Source organism: Tasmannia lanceolata, unplaced genomic scaffold (genome assembly GCF_043159265.1).
Source record: "Tasmannia lanceolata isolate RefF3 unplaced genomic scaffold, GAP_Taslan_0.1 ptg000008l, whole genome shotgun sequence".
In the NCBI taxonomy this organism is placed as follows: Eukaryota; Viridiplantae; Streptophyta; class Magnoliopsida; order Canellales; family Winteraceae; genus Tasmannia; species Tasmannia lanceolata.
The window spans coordinates 66,675,017-66,689,685 of NW_027518685.1; the positions used below are offsets into that span (position 1 = coordinate 66,675,017).

General features: G+C 35.8%; 1 protein-coding gene across 1 annotated transcript; it reads left to right on the forward strand.

The window, feature by feature from the left end:
* The first annotated feature begins 252 nt into the window (after positions 1-252).
* Positions 253-11,905, forward strand: LOC143883754 (uncharacterized). Its single transcript, XM_077387073.1, has 6 exons — positions 253-392; positions 467-572; positions 6,975-7,332; positions 7,793-8,249; positions 8,595-8,650; positions 11,600-11,905. The coding sequence occupies exons 1-6, from the start codon at positions 359-361 to the stop codon at positions 11,642-11,644; spliced, it is 1,056 nt and encodes a 351-aa protein (XP_077243188.1). The 5' UTR covers positions 253-358; the 3' UTR covers positions 11,645-11,905.
* Positions 11,906-14,669: the final 2,764 nt, after the last annotated feature.

Sequence of the window (14,669 nt, forward strand, 5' to 3'; positions counted from 1 at the left end):
ACTTGAGATCTCTGGTTGAATCAACTGATCGGATCATGCCACTTGGCAAATTGTGCCCCCAAAAAAGTGTTTGTTAGGAAAGAGCCTAACAAGAACTCTTTCTTTAGCATTCTCCTACGTTTGGCATATATTAATATGATATTCCGTGGGGCCCAAAAGGCGGGAGCCGTTAGGGAGACGTTCAAACTCTTAATCTTAACTAATCATTTTTGACCGTTGATTAGCTTTATTTTGAATTTCAAAATCCCCCTTTTGCCCGCCCAAACGAATCCCTTTTCCTATTATTTATTTTCTCTCCCTTGTTAGATATCTCTGTTTCTCATCCCTCTTTTCTTGTTTTCTCAATCAAATCTGAAATATGGAAGCCACCAAAGATCAATCTGCTGGCCCTGGTAAAATCTCTCTCTCTCTCTCTCTCTGTTGTTTTTTTCTTTCTTCTAACTAATTTTCTGCTTTTGATTTTCAGTAACCTCGGCAAAATCAAAGCTACGGTATCCCTTGCGATCTGCGAGTAAACCAAAGGAAGATAAGTCGGCCATGGCGGAGATATCAAACTCTTCCTCAACTAAGAGGTTATCTTCTTCTTTGTTACTATTTATTATTTATTTCTTGCGTTTTGTGTTTGGCTGTGGAGACTCCTTTTAAAAAAAAAAAAAAACAAGGAAAATGCTTTAGAAGGGTAGGAATGCTGTTAATTCAATTGGGTCTGATTTGTTTTCCTGTAAGGAGAAAGGAAAATGATTCTTGTTGTGTAGAGATTCCCTTCTCTGATCTTTTAGGGAAAAGAAGAGCGAACAAAACTAATTTTAGGTTTTGAATGTAAAATCTCCGAAAAGCGATATTCTGGAATGTGGCAAATGTACAAATTACTTGATTGGTTTACTGTTCCAATCTCATGTGAGAATTCAATACATCATGTAATTTTATTTAGGGTCTGTTCCAATCTCAGTCGTAAAACTTTTGCATGATAAACTTTTTCACCCTAAACTTTTCCTTTTTGGTTGATCCATTGAACACCCAATAAAGTAAGATGTAAAACAAATACAGTTATGACATACCCATTAATAATCACAGTCCATGGCAGGATATCTTTCTCAGGTATTTCATCAAACACCCCTCTTGCAAAGTAAAACCTCAAGTGCTCTTCTGAATTTGAACTAAAGGACCCACACCAATTGAAATATGACAATAATATAAGAGGAGAAGATTGTTCTACACATGTTTTCATTTCTGTCTGTGTTACTAGGAAAGTAGAAACATTCCAGATTTTTAAATTGTGTTATACGTTTGATAAAACTCTTTGATAAAACTCATTCAACCAGGACGCAGCATAATTTTCAAACTCCATTTCCAATTCCAGTAGCTTTGAAACAAGACAAAATGACCTCGATAGAATGTTCTGATCATTATGCATATGGGGCCGTATTTGGCAGAAACAAAATTTGATGAATATTAGTGAGTTGAAACTATGGAAACCACCTCTTAGTGCCCATCCATTTAAATTGGAAAAAATTTAAATTTTGACCACCCCTTTCATGGGTCATGGTCCATAGTCCTATCGGCCAAATGATACTAAGCATCTGAATAATTCACTTCTTTGTGGGCTGTTGCACCAAAATATCTTCTAAGCGTCTATAAGAGAAACTGACGATTTGATAGTTTAAAAACATCTCATTATATTTAACTTCACACTATGATCCATCGAGTGATGGCCTGTAAATTGGGTTGTCTGGTTCAATGGGCATTTGCATTAATTTAATGTTGTTATAGTTATATATTGAGTTATATGCATTTATAGTTATATACTGAGTTATGTGCGTCATGTATTGGTTTGACATTTTGAAAACAGTGTAAAGTTTAATTGGTTTGACATTTTGAAAATTTGAATTTGCTCGTAGTCGAAAGGGAGGATTTAAAACTTTGAATTTAAATCTAATTACAAAGTTGGTTTGTCAATGACTAGGTTAACAAGTCTAAGTGAATTTATAAAATTGTCACCCTACAAATGTATTTTAAAAATTTAGATAAATAATTTTATTAATAACCTAATGTATTAAGTAGACAGATTATAACTGAATGAAATAATAAATCTTAAGGAATATATATCAATCGAGTTCAATCTTGAGATTTATAAATGATTAAGCATGCATATGATCAATTATTAGATAATACGTGAGGCAATAATCAAAAGAAAATAGATTTTTAAATGAATAGAATTTAATAATTGTCCACGTGGTGATTTACTTGAAATTTATGTATGAATGTAATGAATATAATAAATAAACTATTAATAATAAAAGGAGATGGTTAGATCTTTCCAATTCCTTGTGATTCGGTGGTCCAATCAGTGCTTTTGAATCCGTTGTCCGTGGAAGCAGAAATGGGTGGACTGTGGGGATCCCATGTGAAGATCAATATGGATGCTAATGATCTTATGCTTGCATTTCCCCAGTGCGTAACATCGAGTTGAACACATAATACTTTGGAAAAATCGAGTTTAAATTCTAATTTATATTTGTATAGAGATAGCTTCCATGCTTGAAAATATGTGTAACTTGTATTTTTGAAAAGTGTATGAGAGAGATGAATTTTTTTGGAAAGAGTGCTTTCTTGTCTATCGTAGAAGAGGATGAGTAGAGGAGGACGTTGCTGAAGAGGGTCTTTTGAGAATTGCCTAAATCAAAGCAGAATAGGGAGCAATCCCTTTGAGTGGAGTCTTTTGTCTTTTAAAGTTGGAGGGAAGTCCCCTTTTTGTTTCCTTGTAAAAGAAAATGGAAGACAAATTAACGTTTGGGGAGTTTCCAAAATTAATAAAGTGATTTTTTTTAAATGAATAGGAGTCATATGTATAGAAAAAAGATCTTATTATATATCTGGATGTGTGTATTTGACGGTTTTAGTGGAATGAATAAAGATTATAGAGATATGAGCAAAGGGAATTTTTTCAGCAACGGAAACAATGAGCAAAGGAGCATGACTTTTTACTAGTTAAAGTTAAAGGTATGGTTATATTGAAATAAAGAGAGAATATACATAGGTATTTATAATTGTCCCTCTTTGTCATCACTTGTTGTAGACAACAAATGGCAAAAAAGTAAACACATAAATTGTATTTATGTCGTAAATTTAAATTGGATAAGATAAAAAGAAATAGTCCCCTATAGGAGACCCCCCCCTCTTAGATGTCCTGTATGAAGACGTGGGTATCCATGTATATCAATGCCAAAAAAAAAAAAAAAAACCAAACGTGGGGTATCCATGTATATAAATACAAAAATAATTGATAGAAAATAGTAAGGAATGACCCGTGGACAACGTACATAGATTGAAAAAGAAATTGGAGGATATAGGCAACAACATACAACGTCATCCAATGAATGACACACACCTATTTGTCATAGTTAGGGTGGAACTCATCTTCATATGAGAAGCAAAAGATGCTCGTTGTTACACGAAATTGAGTCTGTAGTTAAAGTTGGAACTTCTTGTTTATTCGAATTGCATTAGGGACAATTTGATCATGAGATCCATTCTTACCTTCCAAGTGTAACAATTGCCTCAATTTCATATTTGTTGCGAAGTCTTTGGATTTAAGTTGAGGACTGAATCTGTAGTGGGCGCCTCAATTTCATATTTGTTGCTAAGTCTTTGGATTTAAGTTGAGGACTGAATCTGTAGTGGCTTCAAAGCACACCAATTCTAGAGTTCCTACTGTTGTGATTAAGAGTTGCTTTTGCTGACCACGCTACATTTGATTGGTATCAGAGCATACCAAATCAAAGAGTATAACTGTATAAGTTTAGAAGCTTCAATGATTTCTGCTGCTGATGTTTAGAATCCACTTGGTTTTCACTTCTGCTCCACATCATATTTGGTATCAAAGCCAGGTTGTTGTATAAATTTCATTTTATGTGGTCCTGCGTGCTTAAGGTAACAATTCAGAGCAAGGTTTGTGTACGAGCTGCCATTGAGAGTGTTCTCATTGGATGTTGTATGTTGTTGCCCCAATCTGTTTACTGTTTCCACTAGTTTTTTCTTACTATTTTTTGTTATTTATTTTTGAGTTTATTTATTTGGATACCACACTTTCAAATTAGGCACACAAGAGGGTATTCTATAGGTGTCTATTTAGTTTAATTTTATTCTATTTAAATTACGACCTAAATATTATTCATGTGTTTGCTTCTTTGTTACTTGTTATATAGAAAAGTGATGAAAAAGAGGGGTAATTGTAACTGAGTTTTTATATGGTGGCCGACTGTGAAAATCACAAGGGCAGAGTGTCAAAACTTTGCCCCTTGATTTTTGATCCAAGTGGAAAGTCAAAAAAGGGGCTTTGATCAGGATAATAAATCAAAGGGCAGAGTTTTGACACTCTGCCCTTGTGATTTTCACAGTCGGCCACCTTATAAATTCTCATTGTAACATATTGTTCTTTTATTTTTTATTTCAATAAAAGATTTACCTTTTACCATAACTAGTAAAAGGCTACAGTCCTTATTTTTTCATAAAAGTTTCTTTTACTTATTCTAAAATCTTTGTTCTTTCTAATAAATCTTCTAACTACATACATCCAAATATAGGAGGGAAAGTTTCTCGAAAACTCTGTTCTGTTGGAGAAATTACTTTAGAATGGAACCATTATGACATTTCATGTCTGTTTGGTGTTGTACGATTAAAAAGACCAAAATGCCTTATTCTCATTCTTCTTTGCTTTTCTATTTTTTAATCTCCACCACCATGGCTGACTATTGCTGCAACTTGAAGAAGGAAGAAGAAAACAGAAAGAATCGATGTCGGAAAAAATAGAAGATGCTAGAAAAATGGAAAAGAAGAGGGAGAAGGAAAAAAAGAAGAATCGACACTCGAAAGAATGGATCGGAAAAAATGGAAAAGGGGAAGAAGGGAATGTTGGGGTTGTATTGGTGGAATTGGGGTCGACTCGGTGAGATATAGGATTGACTCGGTATATTTTGAAGTCAGCTCGGTGAAATTTAGAGTTGACTCTGTGAGATTTTTTGGTTGACTCAGTGACGCCACATTTCACGAAGTCGACCGCACTTCTCACTGACACGGCCCCAATTTCCCCTTCCTCTCTCTTTTAATTTTTTTTTTTCTGGAGTCCTCAACTTTTTCCATCGTTGACTCTTTTGTTTCCTTCTTCACGTTATTTTGTTCATCTAATTTGTCCACTTTTTCATCCTCTCCTTCTTTCTCTTCTTTTTCTTCTTCTTCCACGTCTTTCAAGTTGCAGCGATGGTCGTCGGTGGTGGTGGATATTAAAAAACAGGAACAATTAAAAAAGAACGAGGCATTATAGGCTTTCTCACAGTACGCGAAATCGAATAAAACACCATTGACGTGTCATTTCAGAAAAGATAACACAATTTTCGACTAACTTTCCTATTATAGGAAAGGTTTTTTTTTTTTCACATACAACTCTATTTCAATTAAAAATAATCATTTTTTATTTTAGGCACTCCTCAAATATCTTTTTTTTTCTTGCATTTTCTTTATAGCTGGACAAAAAATGGACTCCTATCCTACTTCTAAAAAATAACAGTAGGCTCTTCTCTCAAGAGGATCTTTCATTTCTCTCTTCCCCTCAAAATCCAAGAGGGGATGGGGTGGGGATATCCCCCCCCCCCCCTCTCTCTCTCTCTGTGTGTGTGTGTGTCTCTCTCTCTCTCTCTCTCTCTCTCTCTCTCTCTCCCCCCCCCCTCGCCTCCTATTGCTCAAAAGGTTACAGGAGAACTCTCTTAAAAAAGGTCAATTCTTTCTCTGCACACACTTTTTACTATAATGTAGACTTTCTATAATAGTTTTTTTCACCGTACAAGCCATTAGCACACAAATACAAACTAGAATTTATACTCTTTTCCAAAGCATTTTATTTAATCTCGATCTTATATATTGGGGCGATGCGCGCGTCAAATCTTCGGCATTCATATTGATTTTCACACGGGGCTTCTACGGAATACCAACTTCTCAATCCATCCATGACAGATCCACCATCAATGACTGGACCCACGAATCGCAAGCAACGTGAAGATTTAATCCTCTTCTTTTATTATTCTATTGTTTATTTATTAGATCCATACATAAACAGATTGCGCATAAGCTATTCTTAAATTTTATTTATTTAAATAATTTTTTCTTTTGGTTATTGTCTTATGCAATTTATAGTAACCGATCATATGCATACTTTATCATTTATAAATTTCCAGATCAAATTTGATTGATATAGATTTCTTTGAAGTTATTATTTTATTTAATTATAATCTTTGCTTGCAATACATCATTTTGTTGATAAAATTACATATCTAAAGCTTTCTATACAAATTTTAGGTTAAAACTTTTACATATTCACTTCGACATGTTCAACTAGTCATGACTCATTAGAAATCCAACTTCACAGTTATATTTAATTTCAAAATTTTGATGTCCTCTCTTCCTACTACATTCAAAATTTCAAACCTTTTATTTATTTTTAATCTTGTTTTCTTTGGTGTATGAGATCAAGGGATAAATAAATACATTAAAAAAAGATCTTCTAAAGAGCATGTATAATTGAACTCTGTGTAAAGAAAAGATGGTAGAGAGATGGTGTGTCTAGTAGCAAAATATGAGAGAAATGACTTGTTTCTAAGAGAATTATATGATGAAAGGTCTTAGGAATACGTACTCAGCATCCCATCCTTCATATTTGATCCTACAGCAGCTCACTTTTTGATGGGCTGCTCTTGGATCAAATCTCAAGGATGGTACCTTTATCATACCGCCTTTTGGTGTTCCTACGGCCTTTTAGCATATAATTTCCTTCTAAAAGGGGAGGGAGAAAGATATTTTGGTACAGGCAGATTTTAGCTATAATATAAAATTTTGTTTCTTTTTATATTTATGTATTTCAAATTTAGATGTTTACAACATCTTCTGTAGAAGAAGATGAAGAGATTAATTTCATACTCGCGCAGGGGTCGGGCTGTCTCAAATGTAAGCAAAAGTGTGAGTGTTCTTGACCTGTCTCGCAAGGAAAAAACTGCTAAACCACCCAGACGCCTCTCAATTCCTGCCAAGTCTTCTGTCAGCCCACTACCGAGATCGGTTAGCAACATTACTCCAATATTAGAAATTAGGACAAAGAAATCAACTCGCAGCCAGGGAAATTGTGACACACCTGCCTCTGATGCGTCAAAGTCGACAAACAGGCGGAAATTCAGTGTTCTCTCATCTTTCTCTTATTGGATATCACAGATTAAGATATCTGAATCTGCTGCTAAGCATTCAATTTCGCTTGGGTTTTTCCAGCTTGCCTTAGAGTCTGGATGTGAGGTATCTAGGCCCGTATATTCTTTAGTTTAACAATGACACACTGCTTGTATTCTATGTCACAAATATCTCCAATATTTTCAAATTATCATGTTTTTATTGCGACATTTTGATAAAACGACAATTCCGAAATAATCCCTAGATTTTAAAAATATAGCTATGTTTTTCATTTTTATCATAAAATATAGCAATAATATCATGATATTATCCTGACATTTTTACAATATTTTTATATTATATATTTTTCTTAAATTTTATATATTTATATATTTTTAAAGAACTTTATTTTTATTGTTTTTTCCTTATATAAACCTGGAAGAAATAAAAGAAATTTAATATATTCCGAGATTTTCCCTTGCCTAGAAATTCCCGAGAACGATATTTGTGACATTGGCCTTTTATTCGTGTCTTTTCTTTCCCACATAATTCTCATTTGCTAATGCGTTGTGGCTTGAATTCACAGCCTTTTCAGCGATTGCGTGATGAGCTGAAATCATATGTACTTCGACATAACCTTCTAGAACTTGGAGAACCCACAAAGGAATTGCTGAGAAGCTACAATATTTCAGAAGATTTAGAGATGGTACAGGTCTCTGAGACATGTTCTCTGGTCCCTGAGTCATCTGATGAAGATGGTCATTCGACTTCTACGGCAAGAGCTGGCAATTTGAAACCGAAATCATTGAACTCCGAAAATATTAGAGCTTCTGTCGTTGGAGAAGCGATTAAGAAAGAGGGTGTTCAGAAAAAGACTGCAGTCAAGAACAGGGCATCAGTTAACAAAAGCTCTTCAAATTTCACCTCTGTTGTTGATAATAGGAATAATTTGCAAAAGAAATCTCAGAGGCCAACTAGGCAGGATACCAACAGAGACAAGGGGAAGGTCAAGAATTCAGAGACTAAGTTTGCTAGTGAAAAAGGTAAGAAATAAAACATCTCGATTTTTTTTTTTTTTTTGAGGAATGGTGAGCTTTCTTGCCTTATGACCTTTTTCTCGTGGGATAACTGCAAGGCATTCATTTTTGGTTGTTGTGGCAGTTGACCTCATGGTTACTACTCAATGCTTTGTGGATAAACCCATGCTGAATGTATAATGTCAACCTTTGTCATGGCCTACAAATGGAAATTATTAATTTTAGGGGTAATTCTTAATGAACCAACCATTTTGATAGGGTCACAAATGGGAGTAGGTAAAAGGGGTCCAAGTGTCAATAGCAGTGCTTTTCAGTTGTTCTTGCTAATCTTATCCTTTTGTTATGTTACAGATTCAGGCAATCCTATGCCCAACGATGAAACACACCAAGATGACAAGGAAAACTTGGTATGATATTTTCTTCAATAAAATGAATTTCAATTGACTGTTTTGCTGGAAGGATGGGGCTGCCGTTACTTTTTTTTTGTCACATGTATAATACATGTGACACACTTAGACATTTTCTCCACTCATTTGGCGTGCCACCATTACCTCTAGTCTCACCATTATTGGATGATCCTGACCTGGATAAAAGGATATGACTGTAGGATAAAAGACATGATTTTAACATAAAATGAGGAAATAATGTCAATAATTAAGCTGAACACTCGATCACCTCGGGACTGGAGGCAATGTTCTAGACTAGCTAGGCACACCAGATTGATGAGGATGAACACCATTGGGTGTGCAATTTTTTACAGTTGGAAACCTGTATTACCAAAAAATAATATGGGCACATCTATTCGTATCACTATTCATTTCTACATTGGCACCTTTTCTGAATTTGAAAGGTCTTTTCTTAACTTCTTCCTGCCATATCTGAATTGAAAAGGTCTATTAACTTCTTCCTACCATATCTGAAGAATTGAAAAGGTCTTTTCTTAACTTCTTCCTGTTACTGAATTTACATTGGCACCATATCTGGATTGTTCATTTGATAACTCTATTGCGATGTGTCATATTCAAATGCTAGAAAATGAGAAATTAACTACGGGTTCATATTCAAAGTGGACAAAAATCTTCTGACTAGACGGTTAAGATTGTTCATCTAATGAGGGTTTCAGGCTACTGCAAATTCATGGTTCGCCTTGCTAGATTATATCTTATGTGTCTAGTAGTTGTTTACATTGATTGAGTTGTGGTACATTTATTGCTTCAAGGGATTTGCTAGTGACTATCCCGGATGGCATTTCACGGCTGGCTAGTAGTTGGCTACATTGCTTGGGTTGTAGTACATATATTGCTTCAAGGGATTTGCTAGCGACTATTCCGGATGGCATTTCGCGGATGGCTGTTGCATGTGAGAGAAGCCACACAGGCTCACTTTTCATCAGATTTTGTTTTATTAATTTTATTCATCTGAGGTGGCTGCTCTCAAATGCAACAGCTAGCCATGAAATGCCTTTCTGCGATGGTCTCTAGCAATCCCCATGTTTCAATATATGGTGTTACCTGTTACCTCGATAGAAAAGGTTTGGCTGTAGTGGTCTTTCTGTGGTTGACTTTGTTCAACTTGTTCAGCAGCAAATATGGTTCCCAGGGTTGACTTGCTCAATTGGGAGGTCTTCCAATCTTACAAAGCTTTAGTCTTCATTATTTCAGCACTCTCATATCAATACTCTCATATCAATATATGGTGTTCCCTGTAACCTTGATAGAACCTTGATAGAACAGGTTTCGTCAGAGCTGTTTTGGTCATTTTGAGGGATTTGGTTCAATCTGTTAAGCAGCAATGATTGTCTGTGGCCTTGAGCCTGTTCAATTAGAAGGTCCACATATCTTACAACTTTTTATTTTTTTAGTCCTCTCGTATCAACAATTTATTTTGATCAATTTTAATCTGAGGAAAGGTATCTGGTGTTACAACCATAGTTTCAAAACGCCTCAGCATCATTGTCGACTCGGTCGTGTCAACTCCCTTTTACGCTGGACGAGTTCCTGTCCGAATCTGCATTTTCTCCCTTCAAAGTACATACGTTCTCCTTTGACTCCATAATTATAACTTTTTCATCTGAGTACTCAATCGTAGCATTCCAAGTGACTAGATTTGATTTCGCTTCTTTTTGAAACAGAGATTAAAACCTTTTTTTAATGATTTTGTTGTTTTTGCCTCTAATCCGAAACAATTGATTCAAGTATTCAACTACAATTGATGTGTATTCGTTATTGTGATGACCCAGGGATCTAAAGTGACCTTAGAATATGATTTTAGTCAAGATCTGTACTGTTGATTGTACTGACTCGAAGCTCAATATTCCCCTGGTAGCCGATTTTAATTATTTAATTGAGTTCCGTAACCAATCGAAAGCTGATTGTTGGTTGACTTCTTAGTAGTATTCCATTTGTGGTTCTTGAAATACCTCTAATCCGATACATGTTTTTAACTCAGCTATTAAGGGGCTGTAATCCTGTTCGTTTGAAGGTTTCCTTTTTTCCTTCAATATCGACGCCTGCTAATTTCTGACATTCCCTCAACCTAAACATGAAAGGATGTTTTTGGGGGTCTAGCCCAACTGTGATGTTACTCACAAGAGGAAGGGATTAGAAACACCCTTAACTGAATTAAAAATAGAAATGGCAACACTGGATACTCCGTTAATCTTATTTATCAGTTTCACACCCCTTATATACCCCTTGAGAGGACCACGATTATCAAAATAAGAAATTGTTGATTACATCTCCTATTGTTATTATTATATGTTGTTATATGGTAATTACACAGTTAATGAATGTGCAAAATGTTATTTCATGATCCAAGGCAATCAGGTGTTATGCCCCAATACAGTTTGGCCATGCCCAAAAATCTTTTTCATCGCTATGTTTCTTGAGATTTTTTTTGACTTCTAAATTGGTCTCTGGCCTTTTTAATTTTCTAACCATCTTTTTAAAGCATTTGCTTCTCGTTTTGTTTTCTATCTGTTTGAAGGTCACTAAGAACATGTGATGTATATGCTATTCTCGTTTTATTTTCTATCTGAAGTACACAAATCAGAAGGATAGTTCTGTATGATCATTTGATGTGAGGCACTTTTGGGTCATGGCCCAACGATAGCAGCCTTCAGCAGGTAAAATGGTTTAGATTATAAATAAGTTCCTCACACTTGTGTACACTTACCTGCTTATATGTTTTGCCCCAAAAATACCCACCAATTTGTCATCTAAATGCTCTGTTCATGTTTTGCAAATTTCTTTATCATAGTATTAGTATTTGCAAGTAAACATGTGCATTTTGCCTTGAGTTAGATTATTTTCAATTAGTGTTATTCTCATTCTATTTTTTACCTTTTTTTAATGCAGGGAGCTTCACAGCTTGAAGAGATCAGCTTGACAGTAGAACAGTAGACAGTCAAAACGAAACATATATTAAAATTCTACAAATGTATTCATGTGCTTTTGTGTGCTTGTTTGAAGGGTTTAAGCAGAAGACAAAGAACAAGTGTCTGTGTTTTAGTAGTGAACAGTGATAATTGCTGTGTGTCTTGCATTGTTTTATTCTTGTGGTGATTGCCAGCACTATATTGATATAATTTAATTTTTTGTGTTGTATACATTTGAAACATAAATTATGGGTTTTTTGTTATAAAGGTTGCATGGTTTCTATGAGTGACTTCTTTTTTCTGATTAGGAGATCATCTGCATTTATTTTGATTTTGTCACTTCTCTTTAATAGATTTTTGGTAAATTTTGAACTGTACCAGCTAGGGCTGAAACAGGGTTGGGTTGGGTCGGGTTTTTCAAAACCCTAGCCCAATCCTGGATCCCATTATCTCGGCTCTGTCCGAAAAACCTCAACCCATAGCCCGCCCTACAGGGCTCAACGTAGCCCTGGCCCGCCCTGATTGGGCCGGGCTGGCCCTGATTGACTCTAGTGCAAATACCTGTTAAGAATGCCAAAAATAAAGCAACTACATATCATATAGAACAAAATGATCAATAAACAAAGAAAAGGAACAAAATAAGACAATATGAATTCAACAACATGATGGGCAGCAGAGACAATCAATTAATAATAATAATCTAAAGAAACATCAATTCAAGATAATAGAAAACATTAGCAAACGAAACATGCACAAATGGTTCAATTCTATAATAGAAAACTTAGGGTCGGGTCGGGCTGACCTGAGGTATTAACTGTAAACCTGACCCGACCCTGACTCAGGGCCAAGAAAATGAACCCTGACCCGCCCTCAGAGTTGGAAAATGCAGCCCAGACCTTGTTCTGGCTCAGGGCGCGTCAGGGCTGACAGGGCCAAACTTGCACCGCACAAAGATATAAAATAAATAGTGAAGTGCCATTATCAAAATTTAACGTGCAGATATCAAGTCCCTCTAGTCATGGCTCTCAGTTTTGAATCAATGCATTGAGAATCATCCAGTCCAAATTGCATGAGGGAGGATGGAAAAGAATGCTGGATATTTGGAGGTGGCAGACAAAGGACATGGGGACAAAACTAAAAAACAGGTGAATGAAACAAATAAGACAAGCTAAAACAATCAAACAAAGAGAGTTGAAATACGACAGGCATATAAAAATGTATAAAAATGAAACCAAAAGTACTTAATGTCTACCCAGCCTAGCTGTTTGACAGGCAATACATGGGTCTTCCCAATTTATTCACTCAATGAACAACCTCTTTTTATTCTCTCTTTCTTCTCCCATTAGATCTTAAGACCAGAATCGACCCAGATCTTGAGAAACAAAATTTTTTTGTTTGATAGTGAGGATTCTCAACTAATCCACTATGTGAAAAAATATGTACGAAAAGTCCATAAAGACGGAGGGGGTCACTATCCATAGCCACTTTTGACTTCAACTTTTAAGGTTGCTCCTGTGTCTAGTCTCTCTTTTTATAAACTTACTATAAAATTTTCTATTTATTATCTATATATAATGGGGAGAAATTTTTTAGCTGGCCATTGATAAGCTCCAGGTTATTTAAAACCTTATAGATGCATGTCCTTTTAGTAACTAAATATCATATCTATGCTATATATCTGGATTACTATATATGATGGGGAACTTGGGTGGCTATTGACAAGCCCCATGCTATTTTTTTGAATGGTAGAAAAGTTTATTAAAGAGGAAATAATGGGATAATCCGTGTCTCAAGGGTCAATACAGGACAGAAAAGAAGAATACAAATACAGACACAAGTACTACTAGTGGGACGTTAAGGAGGGAGAAAATCAAACAACTCTAAGTCTTCCTTAGACACTCTTGCTCTAGCTAGCTTATTATTGGCTTCGCCATTTGCCAATCTTACATGCTGGAAAGAAATATAGGTCCCAATATAAATGGCTAATGGCCACACAATTCAGTACTTCGTTGAATTTTGAGATAGAGTTGCTAAAATTCTTGGCATGCATGGTGGCTCCAACTATATATCTTCAAGAAGTAGCATTGTAGTGCATCTTTATTTTATTTTCAACATCTTTTTTCCCCTTTTTTTTTTTTTTTTTTTTACAAAATCTCCTTAGAACATTGTGGTATGTAATGACGCCAAAAACTGACTGCACGAACTAGCTTCGCAGAACCTGTAATCCTGCGCTTACAGAGAAAGCGTCAGTGGGCCCGGAGTTGTGGCTCCGGACTGCCACTTCGACACTCAAGTCAGAGCTGGGCAATCATAGATGATGGACGGGGAATGGGAGAGAGTTTATGTCAAGTTACCAGACCAAAGGAGGAGAGGGAGAATGGAATGCCTTTTGCTTGAGTGCGTAGCCCCCTTTTTATAGGGGAGGAGATCCATGATCTTGGAGATATCAATCGTATCTTTGATTTAGCCCACGTGGAGCGTGATGGCTGGAGAATAAGATCATGGAGATATCAATCATACCTTTGATTTAGCTCACGTGGAGCGTGATGGCTGGAGAATAAAATCGTGGAGATATGACTTCCGCTGATCATGGGCAGAGATCATGGATTGTGACTTGGGCGGGACGTTTTGAATTCAAAACCCACACCTTACGTGTAACGGCTGTCCGGATTAGTCGTTTGAGGGCGAGATCCCCGTGATTGTGTTTGATTTCCCTGGTAGCTCGCTACCGGTCAAGGGAGAAGTATCAAGGAGGCCCAATCCCCGTGATTGTCCGAATCTGCATTTTCACCCTTCAAAGTAAATACGTTCTCCTTTGACTCCATAATTATAACTTTTTCATCTGAGTACTCGATCGTGGCATTCCAAGTGACTAGGATTTGATTTGGCTTCTTTTTGAAACAGAGATTAAAACCTTATTTTAATGATTTTGTTGTTTTTGCCTCTAATCCGAAACAATTGATTCAAGTATTCAACTACACTTGATTTGTATTCGTTATTGTGATGATCCAGGGATCTAAAGTGACCTTAGAATATGATTTTAGTCAAGA